Raw genomic sequence first — 21,965 nt, 5'->3', positions numbered from 1 at the left:
ACTCCGGGAGGAGCTCCAATTTTCTTTGTGGATAAGAAGAACACTTCTGAGAAAAGACTTGTAGTTGATTACAGGAAGATCAACCAGCGCATGATTCCCAGTCGTTACCCGTTGCCACGAATTGGGGATTTGCTGGAAAGATTACGGTCGGCTAAAATTTTTACAAAACTGGACTTGAGGGGGGCATATAATTTGATACGAGTAAGAGAGGGAGATGAATGGAAGACGGCCTTTAACACCAGGTACGGCACATTTGAATATCTTGTCATGCCGTTTGGACTACAGTCGGGCACGGCCACCTTTCAGGCATTTATTAATTACGTGTTGTCCGACTTGTTGGATCGTTCGGTCCTTGCTTATTTAGATGACCTATTAATCTACTCGGAGAGTCTGGAAGAACACGTACAACATGTGAAGGAAGTGTTAGAGCGTCTAAGAGAACATCGATTGTACGCTAAGTTGGAGAAATGCCACTTTCACGTAACAGAAGTGGAGTTCTTAGGCTATAGAATCACCCCAGAGGGGGTGCACATGGATCCAGCAAAGGTTCAGGCAGTAGTGTCATGGCAAAGACCCAAGACTCGAAAAGATGTACAAAGATTCTTGGGGTTTGCCAATTACTATCGGAAGTTTATACCAAGGTACTCAGGCCTTACAGCACCGATAACAGATTGTTTGAAAGGCAAAAAGGCGTTTAAATGGACTGAGGAAGCCCAAAGGGCGTTTGAGAGACTTAAGAACTTGTTTGTAGAGGAAAGATACTTGGCTCATCCAGACCCGTACAAGCCGATGGTCGTGGAAACCGATGCTTCGGACAAAGCCATTGGGGCGGTGCTTCTCCAGGAAGATGACAAAGGGGAACTGAGACCATGTGCCTTTCACTCAAGGAAATTAAACTCGTCAGAACAAAATTATACTATATGGGAGAGAGAGTTGTTGGCAATAAAGGATGCTCTACAAACTTGGCGGCATTTCTTGGAAGGGGCGCAGCATCAGGTGGAGGTACGCACTGATCATAAAAACCTAGAGTACTGGCAGACGGCTCGTCAATTGAACCAACGACAGATTAGGTGGGCGCAATTCTTTGCCAGGTTCAATTTCCGGATTAAGTATGTGTCTAGTGCTCAGAATCAGCGGGCGGACGCATTGTCCCGAAAACCGGAGTATTCCGAAATAGAGACCGGGTTAGAACGGAGATTGATCCTGAGCCCCGAACAACTGCAGCTAGCAACAATGACGGCATTAGAATGGTCAGACTTTCTCCAACAAACGCAGAAGGATGGGTTCGCTCAAGAGAAGAGGAAGGCAATACGTAAGGGGGAAGTCCAAGGGAAGGAGTTTACTGAGAGAGGAGGGCTGCTGTACAAGGGGGAAGCTCTCTATGTGCCAGAGGGAGAGCTTCGTGCGAGGGTGCTGAGACAATGCCATGACAGTCCAACAGCAGGACATTTTGGGCAGTGGAAGACGGAACGTCTGGTATCAAGGGATTTTTGGTGGCCACGGATGCAGGAGGAGGTCAAGGAGTATGTCCGGGCATGTGAAGTGTGCCAACGGTCCAAAAGACCTCGCGAAACACCAGCCGGGCTACTTCAACCACTGCCCACACCACAAGCACCGTGGGAAGGCATTGCTATGGACTTTATCACTGATTTGCCCGAGTCGCAGAAACAGACAGTGGTTTGGGTGGTAGTAGATCTGTTCTCCAAGATGGCACACTTTGTTCCTTGCAAGAAATTACCGTCGGCACAGGAGACCGCGCAACTCTTCATAGAACATGTGTTCAAATTGCATGGATTGCCGCAGAAGATTGTGTCTGATAGGGGAACGCAGTTTACCTCCCAGTTTTGGAGGAGACTGATGCAATTGCTGAAGGTGGAGGTGTGCCTCTCATCGGCTCGGCATCCTCAGACAAACGGAGAGGCCGAACGGACGAACGCGACATTGCAACAGTACCTACGTTGTTACGTGAATTATCAACAGGATGACTGGGTTGGGAAACTAGCGTTGGCTGAGTTTGCTTATAATAATGCTGTGCATGCTTCTACACAGCAGACGCCATTTTTTGCCTGCCATGGGCGACATCCACGGGTGTTTCCAGGTCAGGGAGATGGACTGGCAGTGCCTGCAGCTGAACAGTTCGCAGAAGAAATGGAAGCGTTGCACAGTATTCTGCGAGAACAGCTAGAAAAAGCGAAGGCTCTGTATAAGGCAGAAGCTGATAAACACCGGCAAGTGGGCAAGGAGATAAGGGTAGGGGACCAAGTTTGGCTATCCACTAAAGATTGGCCGAGCAAGGGACGTTGTAAGAAGTTACTGCCGCAACGGGTAGGGCCATTCGAAGTGTTGGAACAAATAAATCCTGTTTCATATAAGTTACGTTTACCGACTTCAATGAAGATGTATCCGGTGTTCCATCGGTCACTCTTATCGCCAGTAACGCCAAGACACCGGTATCAGAAGAGGAAGGAGCCACCACCTTTGCCCATCTGGGTGGAGGGTGAACCGGAATATGAAGTGGTTCAGCTATTGGACTCTCGTAGAAGGGGCAGGGGGGTACAGTATTTGGTGGCTTGGAAAGGGTACGGACCAGAGGAGAACTCATGGGTGAATGCGAGTGATATACATGCATCTAGGCTGCAGAGAGAGTTTCACCATAGGTACCCTAATAAACCCAAACCCCGGGGTTGGGTAGAGGAGCAGGCAGAACAGGCAGACTGGGAAGCTGAAGTGAATGGTGGGTTTGAAGAGGAGGAAGAAGTAGAAGAGTCGCAACCGGGTTGCAGTTATTGGGGAAGTGAAGAGGGAGAATGGTGGGAGGTATCTCATAACGCCCCAAGTAAGGAAGTGCGGAGGCGGGAGGAAGGAGAGGAGGCCCCTAGAGGGGGGGATGATGTTAGGTTAGAGCCGATAACTAATGAGGCTCAGCTGTCGGACTTGGCTGATAGCCCGGAACTGGAAGGGAGGCTTGCTTTGATAAAGGAACTGGCTGGGAGGGGTGAGCAAATGGCAGGAATAACTCAAACCTCAGAAGAGAGTTTGTCCGAGTCTGGTCCTAGTTCTTTAAAGTTACAGGAACGTAGAAGGGGAGGGTTACAGGATAAGAGGAAATGGCAATTACAGAGAGAGAGGCAGAGGGCGTTGTTCGAGCGTAGGAATAAAAGGAGGTGGACTCACGCTAGAGAGCTAGATGAGTCATCATCTGATTAACTAGTGGTCTTGAGCAGGAAGTTGCAGTCTTTCTTGTGGTTACTTGCCTTTGTTTTGTCTATTTGGAATAAAACTCACTATTTACACACAGACTGTGTGCTAGCCATTGCTGTTGCTTACAGGTACTATTACTTCCCTTGATCTAGACACTATACTCCTATTGATGCAGCTCAGAATTGCATTGGCTTTTTTAGCTGCTGCATCACACTGCTGACTCATGTCAAGTTTGTGGTCTACCAAGACTCCTAGATCCTTTTCACATGTAGTGCTCTCAAGCCAGGTGTCTCCCATCCTGTATTCATGCCTTTCATTTTTTTTGCCCAAGTGTAGTACTTTACATTTCTCCTTGTTAAAATTCATCTTGTTTGCTTTGGCCCAGTTGTCTAATCTGTTAAGGTCATTTTGAAGTGTGATCCTGTCCTCTGGGGTATTAGCCACCCCTCCCAATTTGGTGTCATCTGCAAACTTGCTCAGGGTGCCCTCAAGCCCATCATCCAAGTCATTGATAAATATGTTGAATAAGACTGGGCCCTTCAACTCCCATCGTCCCTGACCATTGGTCATCCTGGCTGGGGCTGATGGGAGTTGGAGTCCAGCAACATCTGGAGGGTCTTGGGTTAAGATTCCTCCCCACATCTCACACCGTACCTTAAGGACCTGCCCAGTTTAACAATTATTCTCTCTCACCAGAAAATCCTGGAAACTGTAGTTCTGTGAGGTGTGCTTCGGGTCCCTTATCCTTGGTGCCTTCCCCAAGCTACAATTCCCAACATTTTTTTGGATAAGCCACAACAGCAATTGTTGGGGCGGATGAGGCCCCAATAATGAATATTGGGCCACGATGAAAGACAAGATGGCGGCCCTGTTCCCTGTTCCAAGTAACATAACATGCCAGATTAGACCAAAGGGTCTTTCTAGTCTAGAATCCTGCTTCCCACAGTTATAAAACGTTCATTTTCTGCTGACATCTTTCTGTGTGTACCGCTGTCATTCTGGAATAGTCCTGTCCTTTTAATGTTGACTGATTTCTTTCTTTCTTAAAAAAACAACAACCACACCCCAAAACATTTCCCACCAAACTAGAACCTATTTTTAAATGTACTCAGCCCATATTTGTTTCACTGAAGCCCATGTTGCTTATCTTAAATCTTTGGATGAGTTCCCGTTTTGAAGAACCGATCTCGCTGCCGTTAAAGCCAGCGCTCTTTTTCGGCTTCAACATTCAAAGTTGCCCTTGGATCATCTTAAAACAGGCTTGGGAGTAACTTTGCTGATTCAGCAAAGCTCTTAATCCCAGTTTCCTGGAAGGCGCAACAAGCTGTTTTATGAGAGATTGCATCTTGGCCGGAGCAAAATGTCATTTATTGCTAGATTTGCTTGCCTTGGATTGTGAGCCCCTTGGGGAACAGAATAATCAACATCTAGGGTGTGTGGGAAATGCTGCTGGCTGTCCTGAGCCCATGGGGAAAAGGTTAAAAGGAGCTGAACATACATTGTTCTCTTCCCCTCTCCATTTTAACCTCACAACACCCCTGGGAGAGGTAGGTGAGGCTGAGAGTGAGTGATTGGCCCCGAGGCCACCAGCTGAGTTTCATGGCTGAACTTGAACCCAGGACTCTGAGGTTAAAGAGTCTCATGCTGTACCGGCTTAGCTGATTTCTGCTTCTTGTAGCTTCTTGTACTTTTTTAAATTGTATCGTTTTGCAGGTAATGCGTTCTGATGCGTGTGTGTATTTATGAATGGCGACATGTCATTGTTTCGAATAAATTAATTAAATAAGCAGCAGGAAAGTGGAGATGCAGAGGGGAAGAAAGTGTGGGGGGGGGAAGAGCTCCGTAGCCAGGAAGTAATTTTGCGTATGTGCGAGAGAAAATATGACCTTGAATCTTAGAATCGTAGAGTTGGAGGAAGGGACCCCCCAAAGGTCTTCTAGTCCAGCCCCTTGCCAAAAAAAATATTTCCCCCAAATTTTGAAATCTTCAAACAATCAAAACAAAAAGAGAATTTCATAAATTCCCATTGACTTCCCTCCTCTCCTTTGTGGGTCCTTATGTTAACTTTTTTCCTCCTAAAATAAAAAAATTCCTTCAGTAGCACCTTAAAGACCAACTAAGTTTTTATTTTGGTATGAGCTTTTGTGTGCATGCACACTTCTTCAGATACACTGAAATAGAAGTCCCCAGGCGCTTATGTGGAGAAGGGGTGGGGAGGGGGTGGGGTGGGGAGGGGGTATCACTCAGAAGGGTGGTGGAAGTGGGTGATTGACTGACTGATAGCTGTTGATGACTGAAAACGACTGCAAATGGTTTTGCATGAAAAAGCAAGGGTTGAGATGGCTGAAGATCGCTTTATCATGTATAAGGAGATAAGAATCTTATGTCTCTGTTTTTTCCTCCTGCATCTTCTCTATGAATCCAATTCTATTAAATCACCATTACAACCATAGTCCAACATTCAACTACAAGCACCATTCCGATCCTACTAATAATTTTAATTGTTTGCAATGATTTTTAAGGGAAATTATATATCTTTCCCATTCCTTCTTAAAATTTTTGATCTTCCTGGTTCCTAATTCTTCCGGTCATTTTTTTTTGCCATTTCAGCATAGTCCCATCCATTTAATCTGCCATTCTTCTCTGGAAGGGAGCCATGCAGGCATCTTTATCCCGACGTGGGGCTTGAACCCACGGCCCTGAGATGAAGAGCTTCGTGCTCTACTGACTGAGCCATCCCTTGGATATGGCCCTTGAATGTGGCTGCAAATGGATTTAAGATCCCGAACCCTCTTAGCAGTGAGTGGCATGGTGGAGTGCACATGGCTGAGTTGTGAGTGGGTGGTTGGAGTGCTGAAGCAAAGCCTGTTGCTTCAAGTGCTGGGTTAGTGTGGGGCAAAGTGACCCACTTCCCCTGCCCCACAAACCTCACAGCAGGGCCCCTGTCTTCCCTCATCCTGGTCCATGTACGCAGACACTTCTAATACCTCCATAATAGTTCAGCGACGACCCACTGCTTAAGCCCTGTTGCGAATAACTTTAATTTTTAATGCAACTGAAGGTCGAGAGGAGAGCTTTCCTGCAAGCCTGCTGTTCCATCTCGGAGAGATGCTCTTTAATACGAGCCCCGGTTGGTTACCTAGGCAATTGTCTTGGCATCCCGTGGGGGAAATAGATTGTAGGAGGAGTTCTGGGTTCCTTCCTCTCCTCCCCTGCGAGTCTTCCCTGCTTCGGCGTTTTTAAATAGCAAATGCAGGGAATGGTCTAGGGAACGGATGGAATCGCACATTGTTCATACCTAGGTCTCGAGACCTGTGGGAATGGCACTTGCTGGGTGAACCATTGGAGGGAGGGGGGTGTTGTCCCATCTGCTGGAGAGGTGCATTGAAAGGCTTGGGGAGGCAACTGGGGGTGTGCCGGTTTATTTTGTTCAAAGCACTGCACCCTGCTCTCAGCCAGGAAGGCTCCCAGAGCAGCTTCCAAATCAATAAAAAAAATATAGTACAGTCCCTGCCCTTGGGCTTAAAACAATCCCAAAAGACATGACACGAAAGGAAAAAGGGATGAGAAGGGGAGAGGAAAGCAAGCAAGCCCAAGTACCAAAGATTAGATGTTGTGAGAAAGGAGGCTATCTTCGGGAGAAGAAAAGGCTAAGGAATAAACTCTGTGCAAAAGCCAAAGTGGAGTCCCTAAGACAGTTGGGTGGGGCCTTGTCCGCCTCCTTCCGCCAACTCCTACAGCCAAGCTGGTGCCAAACGTTTTGCTCTGCTTTCCTTTGGACCACATCAGCGGGGCTGAGGGGGGCGGTGTCTTGTCATCTGGGCATCCCAGGTAAATTGAGTTTCCTTGTGCTCTGGTTTCCATCACGGTGTCCTGTTGTGCCAGAAGCGGTTTAGTCATGCTGGCCACATGATCTGGAAAGCTGCCTGTGGACAAATGCCAGCTCCCTCGGCCTGAAAGCGGAGACGAGCGCTGCAACCCCATAGTCGCCTTTGACTGGACATAATCGTCCAGGGGTCCTTTACCTTACCCAGGACCTCCATACGCACAGCACAGCCTTGTGCCCCGGAGCGTTCCCCTTGGCGCTGTTAACACAGCAGTTTGACTCCACCCCTGGGGGCTCACTCCATTGTCTCTTGAGACCGATGCCAACCCAACAATTTATCCAAAGTGTTCCTACCCTGCCTTTGAATATACCACTACCCAAGGGGGCTGGCAACATTAAACCGAAGCTGTGGGCTTTGTATGAGGGGTGGGGAACCTCTGAATGTAGAGTATAGAGTTGTCGGGGGAACTGATGAGAAGCAATGGCTTGAGGAGTGCCCCTTCTGTGTGATGTTTTTGGGTGGGAGGGTTCACAGGAACATCAGCTGGGCAGAAGCCTAGCAGAAACTCCCAGAGCCACCGACTGAAATCATTCGTAATCTCATTTCAGCATTGGAGCCACCAGACGTCCGGCTTTCGTATCCAGCCACCTCTTCCTCCCTTCTCGATCCTGTGCAGAGATGCCCGAGGGACTTCTTTTGTGAGCAGTTTCTCATCTCTCAACGCCGTTTGACGAGAGAAGCTCCCCCCCCCCCCAGTTTCAAGGAGCGAGCTGTCCCCCTTTTTGGGTGGGATGCCGAGGAGCGTGATGTCGGATTACTCGGGAATGGTCTGCGAGATCCCTCCCCAGTGTCAGTTCGGTAGCTTTGGAAAAAAGCATCGCCCGGAGAACGGAAAGAATCGCCCAAGGAGAAGATGTTCGACACTGGTAGGTAGCCTGGTTTTCGTCCTCCTGTAAGTGTGAAGTTGTTGCCTCCCTTATCTATTGATGGCATTTCTACCCCAACTTTCCCTCCAAGGGAAACAACAACCCTGCGAGGTAGGTTAGTTAGGCTGAGGCTAGGGTTCTTCCCAGGATTCTTTGGGGGAAGCCATGACTGTTTAAAGGCATGGTGCTGCTTTAAAGGCTTAGATCATTCATTTATTTACTGGCTGTTGTTGTTATTTAGTCGTTTAGTCGTGTCCGACTCTTCGTGACCCCATGGACCAGAGCACGCCAGACACTCCTGTCTTCCATTGCCTCCCGCAGTTTGGTCAAACTCATGTTGGAGGCTTTGAGAACACTGTCCAACCATCTCGTCCTCTGTCGTCCCCTTCTCCTTGTGCCCTCCATCTTTCCCAACATCAGGGTCTTTTCCAGGGAGTCTTCTCTTCTCATGAGGTGGCCAAAGTATTGGAGCCTCAGCTTCACGATCTCTCCTTCCAGTGAGCACTCAGGGCTGATTTCCTTCAGAATGGATAGGTTTGATCTTCTTGCAGTCCATGGGACTCTCAAGAGTCTCCTCCAGCACCATAATTCAAAAGCATCAATTCTTCGGCGATCAACCTTCTTCATCAGGCATCCCCAAACTTCGGCCCTCCAGATGTTTTGGACTACAATTCCCATCTTCCCTGACCACTGGTCCTGTTAGCTAGGGATCATGGGAGTTGTAGGCCCAAACAGCTGGAGGGCCGCAGTTTGGGGATGCCTGTTCTTTACGGTCCAGCTCTCACTTCCATACATCACTACTGGGAAAACCATAGCTTTAACTATACGGACCTTTGTCGGCAAGGTGATGTCTCTGCTTTTTAAGATGCTGTCTAGGTTTGTCATTGCTTTTCTCCCAAGAAGCAGGTGTCTTTTAATTTCGTGACTGCTGTCACCATCTGCAGTGATCAAGGAGCCCAAGAAAGTAAAATCTCTCACTGCCTCCATTTCTTCCCTTTCCATTTGCCAGGAGGGGATGGGACCAGTGGCCATGATCTTGGTTTTTTTGATGTTGAGCTTTACTGGCTACATGGCTTTTTTCACATACCTCACCTGCACAAATGTAACTCGCTTGTGAGCAGAGGTGAGGAAGGCTGCTTTGGGCCGGAAACCATTACAGTTGTGGTCACAGCACACTTGAAAAAATAAATTTCTCGATACCACTTAAATTTGATTTGTGTTTTGTGATTATCATATCGGGCTTGTTGTTCAAAATGCCTCTTCTGCCTTTAACAAAACATAGGCTTTAAAAAATAATTGAGTCGACGGCACAGATGCCCAGCCCTGTTCCAAAGGAAATGTCTAGTGTGTAAACGCAAAATCTTTTTTCAGCAGGCTTGAGACATGCAGCTAAATAAATGCGGAGGCCATAAGGCAGATGCTAGGCAGCACCTTCGAAAGACGCAAATCCACAGGGATTTGTGAGCCAAGATTCCACAGCTGAACTTACCTCAGGGCCAGTTTCCACCCAGCTGCCTTACCTTTGTAAAAGAACTTTAAGAGCAGCTATTAAAAGTCTGAATGTGCAACTTAAAACCACAATTGAGTTGTACCTGGGACAATTGTTGGCCATTTCTGAGTGATTTGTCTTAAACACCTGATGCTTAAAGAAAAGCTGTCTTTGGCTGAGGTGAGGAAGGTTGCTCTTCCGGGTTTTTTTCCTAATCCTTTAATTAGGCTGCAGCACCAGATTTTGTGGGGTTTTTTTTTTTTGGTAAGCCATGTTTTTTGTTTTGTTTCTTGAGGTAGTGTCTATGTGGGTGGGGACAACTTAATTATGCTGCAGTGATAGATGGTAGTGGTTTTAAAGTCTCACCTGGAATTAAGAGATTTCCGGTGACAAATTGTTTGAGCAGAGTTCTGTCTGAAATGCATGGGGCAAGTTGCCTTCTCTTGAAATGAGACTATACTTCTTAGTAGGGAGGTGTGTGTGTGTGTGTGTGTGTGTGTGTGATGATGATGATGATTATTATTATTATTAAAATAGTTTAGAGCATAAATAAACTGCTCTCTAGCCAACAAGAGTGGCTTACAAAGATTGGTTCTAATATGGTCCCAGCACTCAACTCACAATGTAAAAAGAGTATTTATTTATTTGTTTCCCTTTGAAGGGAGCACAGGGTGGCAAACATGTCATAGACCAACACAGTTGAAATGTCTTTTTAAAAATTCTTCTAAAACAATCACCTGCTCTCACAGCTAATAATTTCAGGATTGCCAGGAACTGTATCCTTCAGCAGTGAAATGCCTGGGTAAACAGAGATACTCTTAAATTCCTCTTAAATGTTAAATATATGACACACAAGGGGGGGAAACAGGAGGGAGGGGGAAAAAGTCAAGCTCAGGTTCTTAGATGTGACAGTTCTCTAGCTGCTCTTCAGCGAAATGGCAGCGTTTTTGCCTTTGCAGGGAATGCCATGCCAATATTGGATTTTTAGATCTCCCCTCACAGATTGTACCCTTGCACAAGATGTGAATCTTTTGGTTCAGGCTTTGCCCTAGTAATGCATTTGTTTTCAAGCATAATGCCCTTGAAAACATCCTCTGGTGCCTGCAGAGTCTTTGATCTCCCCCTCCCAGGGCCGGCCAAGGATAATTTGGCACCTGCAGCGAACCACAAAATGGCACCTTCCCAGCCAGGTAAGAAGGGGTGAGTGAAGAGCTCTTTTGGGAACAAGGCTGGGAGGAGACCAGGAGTGCCTCCTATTCGCCAAGAGGCTACTGTAGGTGTGAAGGACGTGGGTGGCGCTGTGGTCTAAACCACTGAGCCTCTTGGGCTTGCTGATCAGAAGGTCGGTGGTTCGAATCCCTGCAATGGAGTAAGCTCCCTTTGCTGTGTCCCAGCTCCTGCCAAGCTAGCATTTTGAAAGCACGCCAGCGCAAGTAGATAAATAGGTACCACTCCGGCGGGAAGGTGAACGGCATTTCTGTGCAGCTTCCAAGGAGTGCACTGCAGCTGGCAATGCATTCCTTGGGAGGCTGGCTCTGCTGCCCTCGTGGATCCTGCCACCCGAGGCAGCCACCTCACCTTACCCCATGGGTGGGGCTGGCACTGCCCCCTTCTGACACCCTTGCTGCCCTTTCTGTCATGCGGTGGTGAGGGTGGCTGCCTTATTTTAGATTTTTAGATCGAAACTCCCAACTCCAGTAGTTTGCAAAGGGCACCAAGTAGGGGAAGGTTTAGCTAGGTTACAAATCCACTTATTCCTCCCCAATGGAGGGCTTGGCACAGTCAGTGGTCAGGGAGAACACCAGGCTCTTTATTTCAGGGTCATGGGTTCGAGTCCCACGTTGGGCAAAAAGAGTCCTACATTGCGGGGGTTGGGCTAGATAACCCTCGAGGTCCCTCCCAAAACTACGATTCTGTGACTCTGCGTGCTACAACTTTCAACAAACATCTGGAGGAGGGCTGCACCCCTGCCTTCAGCCAAGGCCCCTTTTCATAGAATCATGGAATTGTAGAGATGCCGGGGGACCCCCAAGGGCCATCTAGTCCAACCCCCTGCTTATTTATATACGTATTTATTTCTGTTCCAAGCAGACATTTATCTATTTTTTTGTCCTAAAAATTCGAGATGGATCTGCTGTGCACGGGTTTCTGATGAAGGGCCTAAAGCAGTTTGGGAAACCGAGTGGTGACTCAGAAGGAGGTTTCTGCAGAACCTGCAGGTGTTTGAGGACTTAATGACAGCAAAGATTGTTTTACAACTCCAGATAACAGCAGGTCCTCCTGCTAATAATAGTCTCTCCCCACCCAACGTATTCAGGATGTATTCCAAGGAGAGCAACCGTGGGGTTTTCTTTATAAGTCAAGGATAGATAGAAAGAGTTTGTTATCCAGCCACATGGGCAGGTCTCTCTTCCTGAGTGACAGGGAGCTTCAGGTGTAGCCTCTTTCTGGGAATGCCCTGTGCCTGAAATCCTGGAGAACTCTTGGCAACCTGTATAAACTTCTGGTTGCTCACAGTAAGAATGGGCTACTCACCCAGAGGGGCCAAGGGCAGGATCCGTCAGGGACCTTCTAACATTCCTACCAGTGTTAGAAATTAGCCAGGCGCCAGGCGCGTTTTGCTACTGGCGTGTGTCCAATTGTGACTGCGTGGAGATTTCTGGGCGCCAGGTTGGCGACCGCAGTTTAAAAGGCCTTAGTCCGTAGTTAATACTATTTGCATTTCTACTGCATGTGTTTCTCCTCCTTGCATCCCGGGGCAAGTGAATTGCTGTCAGAGCAAGCTACAGTCAAGCAGTGTGGTTGAGATCGTGGAATTGTAGCGTTGGAAGGTACAATTTAATTTGATATAAATCCATTCGATTTAAATCACTAGTCAGTAAGACTTGATTTAAATCATTTTTTTAAGAGAAAGACTCATTCTTGCTGGCACAATCTTAATATTTACAACCAGATGGAAGTTTCGTTTTTGGAATAACAAAATTTTCGGAGTAGTTTTTACAGTTGTACAGTAGTGCCTCGCTTAACTAATGCCCTGCTTAACGAAATTTCCGCTTAACGAAAGGATTTTTCGAGCGGAGGTTGCCTCGCTAGACGAATTCGTTTTATGAAAAATTCGTCTAGCAAATCGCGGTTTCCCATAGGAATGCATTGAAATTCAATTAATGCGTTCCTATGGGCAAAAAAAAAATTCAAAAAAAATTCAATGCATTCCTATGGGATTCGCTAGACAAATTTTTCGTTATAAGAAAAGACCCGTGGAACGAATTAAATTCGTCTAGCGAGGCACCACTGTACAAAAAATTACTGATTTGGTTATACTATTAGAAATGCATAGGCAGATAATTATGAAATTATTGTGAGGTTTAATAAGTGAACTGTTTATATTTGGACCAATTTTCTGTGAGGTTGGTTATGCTGAGAGTAAGTGACTGGGCCAAGTGGGGATTCGAACCCTGGTCTCCCAGGTCCTAGTACAGCACTCTAACCACTACACCACACTGACTGTCCTATGGCCTTCTGGGCCACACCCCTCACCAGCCCCGCCCAGTACTACCCTTGGGTGCTTTTGCCTGAGTTACATGTGTCCTTGACCGTGATAATAGCTCTGGTTTGCCTGGTTCCAATATGTGGCCACGAAGAAGGGTGGAAACCTCTGTGTTTAATATGGCTGGCAAAAGTCTGTGTTAGAATTGTTGTTAAATTTTTTACAATCTTATTCTGTGCTTGGGGTTTCTTTTGGGAAGAAAGGCTGGATGTAAATTTAAGGAATGAATAAAATTCAGGGCTTAGCCAAAGGTAAAAGGGCCCCTGACCATTAGGTCCAGTCATAACCGACTCTGGGGTTGCAGCGCTCATCTCGCTTTATTGGCCGAGGGAGCCGGCGTGCAGCTTCCAGGTCATGTGGCCAGCATGACCAAGCCGCTTCTGGCGATCCAGAGCAGCGCACGGAAACGTCGTTTACCTTCCCGCTTGGAGCAGTAGCTATTTATCTACTTGCACTTTGATGTGCTTTTGAACAGCTAGGTTGGCAGGAGCTGGGACCGAACAACGGGAGCTCACCCCGTCGCGAGGATTCGAACCGCCGACCTTCCGATCAAGAAGCCCTAGGCTCTGTGGTTTAACCCACAGCACCATTTAATGTGAAATGTTGCCCTTTGTGTCCAGACTCTTGGGGAAGGGTTGTACCATACCAGAAACTCTGATACATGCGCCAATTACCAAATGGCACCTTGAACCTAGGTTATGGTTGCCTACAACTTAGGTGCCATTACCCCCCCCCCCCTATGAAATTCACTGTTATTATTATTAGTGTTTCCTTTCATTTCTATACTGCTCTATACTTTAAAGAACAAACCTCAAAGCGGTTGAAAACACGTTAAAACGTCAAATAAAACCATCCAGGATAAAACGAATTCAAGCTTCCAGGAAAATGTTTCAGATCCTTCTCTAAGTGACATTTTGCTTTCCCCATATTTATTTACTTGATTTATAGAGCTGCCCCATAGCAGAAGGACTCTGGGAAGCCAGGGTGGTGTAGTGGTTAGAAGGTTAGACTAGGGCCTGGGAGATCAGGGGTTCAAATCCCCATTCAGTGGTGACCCTGGGCCAAACACAGCTTCTTAACCTACCTCACAGGGTTATTGCAGAGATTAAGTGAGGAGGGTGTGAATCATGTACTCCTTGGAGAAAAAGGTGGGGTTTAAATGCAATAAATAAGCTCTTCTGCGTACCTGCTTAAGAAAGCTGGAGATGTTGGGTGGCAATCTGGCGTCCAAAAATCTCCACATGGTTGCAACTGGAGACCAGAGACTATCAATTGCATTGGTTCCACAATCAGATGAGTCTTATCTTGGTTGGTGAGAAGGTGAGATGTTGCATTTTCAAGGAAGCAGAGTTGTATCTGATTCTTGGTTTCTTCAAACCCGTTCAGGATTCGGGTTTGAAGACTGGCTGGGAACGTGTCTTAACATATATATCTATACACACAAATCCTCACACTCTGTTGTTGACCTTCAGGATGATGATGAGGCCCTGAAATACCTCACTCACGAGGAAAAAGACGTCCTCCTCTTCTTTGAAGAAACCATTGATGCCTTGGAAGATGACCTGGAGGAACAAGCTCTGCATGACAGCGGCATCCACTGCCACTCTCCGAGGTCAATGGAAGAGAACATGTCCAGCCAGTCGGAGTCTGAAGACATCATAGATCTGGTCCAATCAGTGCTGGAAAGCAGCATTCAGGAGTGTGATCCTAGCAGAAACACGGAACAAGGTAAAAACTGGGCGGGGCGGGGCCTGGTTTAGTGTGTTGATAGTCATGTGAGTCTGCCCTCCGTGAGCAAAGTGGACCTTCACCTGGAGATGGAGAAAGCGTTTCTCCTTCTAGAGGTTAACTTCTCGTGAAGCAAAGTATGATCTAGGTTATCCTTGGGGCAGGGGGATAGGTTCTGTGGTTTGACCTAGTAGGCAGTCATAAATTGTGGCTGCTGACACCATTCTCCTTCCTTTATTTGACTTGACTTGACTTTATTTCTCTACCGCCTTTCATTGGTAGATCTCAGGGTCGTTCACAGCATAAAAATATTTCATCCCTCCTGGTTTCTGGCAGGGCATTTTTTCCTCTGGCAAATTGTAATGGTGATTGTGCTAATGTGGGTTTTTTTTGTTTTGAGTGGGTGTAGGGAGCTGGGGCTTCTTCCTATCGTTTTGAGAAGTAGTTCGTGGGCACTTTCAGTGCTCTGTTAACCATTGCATTTTTTTTAAACCTGTTGTGCTGGAAATGTCAATGACTATCAGACTCTGAAAAACTGATATCACTAGATCAAGTTTAATTAATTTAATTTAACTTAATTAAAGTAAAGTAAATAGTTTTAACTATGTAAGGCAGAGGTTGGGTGGCCATCTGTCATGGATGCTTTACAGTGGTACCTCGCAAGACGAATTTAATTCGTTCCGTGAGTCAATTCGTTTTGCGAAAAAATCGCCTTGTGAATCGCAGTTTCCCATAGGAATGAACTGAAATTTCTTTTTTTGCCCATAGGAACGCATTAATTAAATTTCAATGTATTCCTATGGGAAACCGCGATTCACAAGGCGAATTTTTCGCAAAACGAATTTGTCTTGCAAGTCACCATCAGATCGCAAGACCCATTCGTCTTGCGAAAAATTCTTCTTGCAGGGCATTCGTCTTGCGAGGTACCACTGTAGTTGAGATTCCTGCATTGCAAGGCGTTGGACTAGATGACCCTTGAGGTCCCTTCCAACTCTACAATTCTATGAGTAACTGGATTTTGAATAAATGTGCAATTAATTGTTACGGTTTTGAATTTTATTGTGTTATTACCTTCCTGAGTGGGTCATGCAAGCCACTATTCTGAATACAGTGGTACCTTGGTTCTCAAACTTAATCCATTCCAGAAGTCTGTTCCAAAACCAAGGCACGCTTTCCCATAGAAAGTAATGCAAGATGGATTAATTTGTTCCAGACTTTTAAAAAACAACCCCTAAAACAGCCATTTAACATGAATTTTACTATCTAACAAGACCATTGATCCATAAAATGAAAGCAATAATCAATGTACTGTGCTATAAAATAAATAAGGCAGTATTGTAGATGATAAAAATTAAAAATAATTTTTTTCCTTACCTGCACTGATGATAGTCATTGTTTGGATGGGGGGCTTTTATCCATTTCCACAGTCACACAGTCAGTCAATCAGTAGCTGAACTGGATTCCACACAGTCACAAAAACAAATTAACCAAAAAAGCACCAAAAACAAAACCACAAAATAAATAGCAAAAACAAAAGCACCAAACTTAATCCGTTCTGGAAGTTTGTTTGACTTCCGAAATGTTCAAAAACCAAGGTGTGACTTCTGATTGGTGCAGGCGCCCAGGAAACAATAGCCGACAGCCACATCGGACGTTTGGCTTCCGAAAAACGTTCGAAAACTTTGGAATACTTCCGGGTTTGCGGCGTTTGAATACCAAGGCGTTTGAGAACCAAGGTACCACTGTAATGCTTTTTATTGGGTAGAGTAGGGGCACTGTGGGTGAGTTTATGGAACCAAGGGGACAGTGGCTGAAAAACCACTGATCAATATTGCTAGCCACCCTTTTATGGAAGCTTCTGACGGGGTAAAAATTCTCCAACAAATGCTGTCACTTCCATGGTTCCAGATGTACTGGTCTAGGAAACGGTTCTAATAATCTGGTACCTTCTCCTTTCTTTTCTAGCCCCAGAAGAGGCTGGGAGACTGGATGCACTGAAGCCAAAATATAAGTTTGAGGACACCTGCGCTGAGGCTGCCATCCCTCTCCCTGTGTTGCCATCGGCTCCTCCGCTGCCAATCTACGAGGTGTTTCCTGCCGCGCCCGCAGTTCAGCACCCAAAACTGGTTCGCTGTATCCCAACCCCACTCGTCATCGCTCAGAAGATATCTGAGAAGCAGGCAGAGAGCACCCCCTTCTCTCCCGCCTCTCCAAAGGAAGGGAGGCCTATGGAGAGGAGGAGCACGCCCTCATCTTCCCCGCTGCGCAACAGAGAGTGTTTCTCTGCCTTCAAGCAAACTCTGCCGCCCCCAACTGCCCCCAAGCCCCAAAGGTTCCCGAGCAACATCAGCATCACCAACGTGGGCGAGAGGGAGTTCAGCAAAACTATCTCCAGGGCCGCCGTCAACGTGCAAGAGCGCAAAGCCAGGGTGTTGGCCAACGTCAACGGCTTGCCCTACTTCATAAGCGAGCTGGAAGAGAGACTTCAGAAGCACGACCTGTCGGGCCACAGCAGAAGCTCGTCCTTGCGGGATTTGCCGTCGGAGCAAGCGAGACACGAGGCCCTGAGTAGACTTAGCTTGGTGGACGGAAATCTTGGACCAGCCCGGCTGGACCAGTCAGATCTTCCCGCGCCGACAGACAAAAGGCCAGAGCAGCCCGTGTCAAACGGCTACCGAAACATACACGACATCTTGAGAAGGGAAACCAGCCACTTCCCGAGCGTGAGCAAAACGGTGACAGTCAAACCGGACGCTGATCTCGCCGATGGCAAGCCCGCTCGGCAAAACGCCGCCAAGAGCTTTTGCAACCACCGGCTGCCGGACCTCAGCCTGGAAATGAGGAGGAGGTCCGGGTCCCTGCCCAGACCGTCCGGATTGAGGCCGCAGGGCATAACTGTACAGTTCTCTGGACGCGGGTCTACGGAAGAGGCTAGGAGAGAGGCGCTGCGGAAACTTGGGCTTCTCAAAGACTAGTTGAAGGACGGTTTCTGCCATGGTGGGGGCATCGCGCCCCCAGTGGACTCGGTTTCTTAAGAGATCAAATGGATTGTTCTCTTGCCCCTGCAGTCTAAGGAAAGATTAAATATATCAGAACGGGACTTGTGCTTGTTATAGGTTTCCTTAACAATGCCCAGTCATATGGCTTACTGCGGTCTTCTGCGGGATTTTAAAAAGGTATTTTATTAACAGGAGACCTAGATGCAAAAACGGGGCGTCGTACTAAATGAAGTTTTAATGGTGCAGTATTTGTGTGTATGTATGTGAGTAGCTGTCAAGTATGTCATGAGTGCAATGGGTTTTCTTTGGACTCCTACGTTAATGAAGCCAAAAAATAGGGGGCGGGGGAATATATCTGTTGAATTACTATATAGGGATGGCTCTATATTTATAATGTAATGTACTGGAGAGGTCAAATATACAATAAAGCTGCTATTTCTGATTGTCACATTTCTCTCTGTCACTCACACTCACTTTCTCTCTCTCTCTCTCGCATGTAATTTGTCTGTAGACTAATTGTCAGGAGTTTAAATCATGCATAATAATCCCTAAAGAATTTTTGGCAGAAATTCACTCCTTTTTCATTTTGATTTGTCTGGGACAGGGTTTCCTAAACTTGGGTCTCTGGCTGTTTTTGGACTTCAACTCCCATCATCCCTAGCTCGCAAGACCAGTGGTCAGGGATGATGTGAATTGTAGTCCAAAAACAGCTGGAGACCCAAGTTTGGGAAACACTGGTCTGGGGGAACCAATTTCATGTCATTCTGGAGACAATACTGTACAGTATAGGTGATTTGCAACAGACTGACAAAGATTCCCAGTGCCCAAACAGCAGCAGCAAAACATCTTCTCGTCCGCTCAACTATTCTTCCCTAAATTATATTGCTGAAATGAATAAAACCCTGAGTAAGCTGGGAAGGTTGGCAAGGAATTTTGCATTGCCAGTAAATGCAAGTTTTTGTTAAATGGGATTTTGCATGAAGCTGAGTTCTGGAACTCGGAAGGAATTCCTGGGCTCGGAAGAGTTTTGCACCAGGCTCTGGTTGGTGGATAATGGAGGTTCTAGTAAGATCCTGTAGGCTGGGGCAGAGTGGTGGGGCAACCTGGTCAGATGGGTGGAAGATAATAAATTATTATTAGAGAAGTTGGAAGCCTGGCCAGTTTTCCTCTAGAAACAACGCAGTGTTTCTGGCAGACCAGCATTGCTTCTGCTGCAGAGGATATATTGAGGATGAAGAGAGAGAGAGAGTTTATAAGGGACTCCAATGCAGCCCAGCTGCTTCATATCCTGCTTGGGCAAAGGGGGCAAGATTGCATTTCAGCCTATGCCAATAATAATAAAAATAATAATAATAATTATTATTATTATACCCCATCCATCTGGTTCCCTAACAGGGCTGCCTTCAGGTGTCTTCTAAAAGTCAGATAGTTGTTTATTTCCTTGACATCTGATGGGAGGGTGTTCCACAGGGTGGGTGCCACCACCGAGAAGGCTCTCTGCTTGGTTCCCTGTAACTTCACTTCTCACAGTGAGGGAACTGCCAGAAGGCCCTTGGAGCTTTGAAATATTTGACTTTCGGAGGATGTCTCCTCACCTTAGTATGGAAAATTGGCATTGTAAGTAGGATATCACCTTGCAGCTGAAGAAGTGTATGCTTCCTGAAAACTGGATGGCGTAGCTAGCACTTTTGGGTGCTTTTAGTTAAAAAAAAAATACCTTCCCTGCAGGTGATAATGGTGTAAACTGAAACATTGTTGACCCACCTATTTTGTTTGCTAATTGATGCTAATTCAGAATGGGCCAGTATCAGAGCTACTGCCGTGTCAGAACAACAATTGCAGCTCTAGGTTTGCGGCACCGTGCAGCCACACCCTGCTTCTGTTGCGGGGGACAGCATCTTAGCCTTGTCCCCTGATAGTCCCCTTTGTGAATTTGACCAGAGTGCTTGCTGGAAGCAGACTGTCGCTTGGCATGATTAAATTTGCCTGGATCAGCAGGAACCGCAGGAACAGATTAACGTCAAACTGCGGGGGAGCCTTATGGTACGTTATTGCACTTAAAAGCATTAAAAGTGCAGAATGCCCTTGCTTTAAAAACCAACTGCTCTACAGAACACCTGTGGCTTGAGAATATTAGGCAGGTTTTTGTATGACACCTGGGGAGCACGAAAATAACCTGTGTGTGGTTTGACGTATGAAACGGGCCTATGCCAGCCGTTCTAGCATCTCGCCAGGTTCTCTGGCTTAGCAAAGCCTGCTACCCTTGTGAGAAGGGCAGCTCGATGATAGAGCATCTGCCTCGCAGGTTCGATCCTTGGCATCTCCAGGTAGGGCTGGGAAGACTTCCTGCCCGAAACCCTGGAGAGCTGCTGCCAGTCAGTGCAGACAATACCAATGGTTTGATTCCAGTACCTGTATAAGGGAGGCTTCCTATGAGAGGTGTACTACAACTGCCACCATACCTGCCAAGTTGCTGTCAGAGAAATAAGGGACCGGGCCGGAAATAGCAGACCGGAAGTAGCGCTGCCTCCATTTTGGAACTGGGCGGAGCATGCTCAGAAGTGACTTTTGATGCTGCTTTGCCCAGTTCCAAAATGGCCGCCGCGCCAGAAGTCGCACTGCAGCCATTTTGGAACTGGGCGGAGCAGCATCAAAAGTCACTTCTGAGCATGCTCCGCCCAGTTCCAAAATGGCTGCCGCGCCAGAATAAACCGGGGGGGAAACAAATAAATCCGTTTTTTTCAGCTAGGAACAGCTAGAAAAATGGGGATTTCCCGGGGAAAACGGGAGACTTGGCAGCTATGACTGCCACCAGTAGTTGGGACTTTGCTGCTACATTGACCGTGAACACAAATGCCACATACAAAGAGATCCCTCGGTCATGGGCTAGATGAGCCATTAGTTATTTTTTCCTGCACTTGCCACTTGCCATATAAATATATTTTCATTGGCCTCCTGACTGAGTCTTCTGTATCTGCCCAAGGTTGCATTACTCCTGGTGAGCATATGCCAAATAATCATCTACTTGCAACTGAAGGCAGAGATGGGTGGATGGGGGGACGGGACGGAGCTGTGGCCCTATGGACATTGCTGGACTCCAGCTCCCATCAGCCCCTGCCAGCACAAGCAAGGGATGGTGGGAGTTGGAGTTCAACAGCATCCGGAAAAGTGGCAGTTTCCTCATCACAGGCGGCTTAGAACTAGGCACAGATTTTCTTGTCAAAAAACACCAAAACAAACCTGCAGCTGTGTGTTTATCCTGGCAATTGCTCTTTTTAGAAATCATAGGCTGAAATAAGTATATAGCAAAAGCTAGCATTTCCCTAAAAAAATAATTTCCCCTTCCTTGATTTAAATCATTCTGTAGGTAATTATAAACCAATTTGCAACCTGAAAGATAAGCAACTTCTTCAGTGTTCTTGGAATACTAGACATCAGCCCCATCTGTGATTATGTTTGCGTTTTCTCTCGCTAAATTTCAGCCACTTTTTCTACTCTGGGCTATATTTCCACTGTGTACTTAGACTGGTTTAACACGTCCTCCTGAGACCTGAGGTTTTGTACAAGGTTGGGAGGGGGAAGGGACTTATTAACAGAACATTCACCTCTACCCTGGACTGCATTTCCCAGGATCCTTTGATAGGGGAAGTCATGACAGTTACTCTGCCATGAAACTGGCATAGGGTTGACCATGTAGATAGGCCCATTTGTGCAGGATTTAAGTGCAATAGAAACAGGTTCATGTTCTAAGCAGCCTGGATATAAGGGAGTGTGTCTTTCTTATGTATGTAGTTATAAGGGCATCTATTTTGTGCATGCAAAATGTTGCAACTGTGAATTATATGTTTTCTATTAGATGCATTGCTTAAACCTTTGCAGGTCGATCTTATACATGAAAGCTGTTGAGAAGGAACTTAAATCTCTCACGGTTGTTAAACGCATCTCATAATTTTGTTGTTGTTAAGAATAGCATTTAATCTGCTTACCTCTTTAAAAATGGTGTAAACTTGGTTTTATATACATGAAGGGATCCTTCCAGAAACTAAAACTATTTATATGCTAATTTTCGCACTTCCCCACTGATGCTGTTACATCTGTCAGTTGAAATAAACCTAGTCCTCTCATCTTAAGACTTTGTCCTAGTTTTTAAGTTGGGCTCTGTCTGTGCCGCTGTTGCATGGGAGCGAAGAAAATATGGTGGCAGCTTGCCAAATTCCGCTTGCTATCTTTTTATAGGTATATATGCTT

At 46.5% G+C, this 21,965-nt stretch overlaps 1 protein-coding gene across 1 annotated transcript in view; it reads left to right on the top strand.

The window, feature by feature from the left end:
- The window catches only part of PROSER2 (proline and serine rich 2), a 39,254-nt gene extending 18,999 nt beyond the window's left edge, over nucleotides 1-20,255 (top strand). Inside the window, exons 2-4 of the mRNA XM_035128110.2 lie at nucleotides 7,637-7,954; nucleotides 14,463-14,718; nucleotides 16,684-20,255. Coding sequence (XP_034984001.1) covers nucleotides 7,820-7,954; nucleotides 14,463-14,718; nucleotides 16,684-17,693 — 1,401 coding nt within the window. The 5' untranslated portion in view covers nucleotides 7,637-7,819 and the 3' untranslated portion in view covers nucleotides 17,694-20,255. The remainder of the gene's footprint in view (nucleotides 1-7,636; nucleotides 7,955-14,462; nucleotides 14,719-16,683) is intronic.
- The last annotated feature ends 1,710 nt before the right edge of the window (nucleotides 20,256-21,965 follow it).

Source organism: Zootoca vivipara, chromosome 10 (genome assembly GCF_963506605.1).
Source record: "Zootoca vivipara chromosome 10, rZooViv1.1, whole genome shotgun sequence".
Taxonomy (NCBI): domain Eukaryota; kingdom Metazoa; phylum Chordata; class Lepidosauria; order Squamata; family Lacertidae; genus Zootoca; species Zootoca vivipara.
Note: the sequence above shows the minus strand (reverse complement) of the source record. Positions and strands in the feature narration are given on the sequence as shown.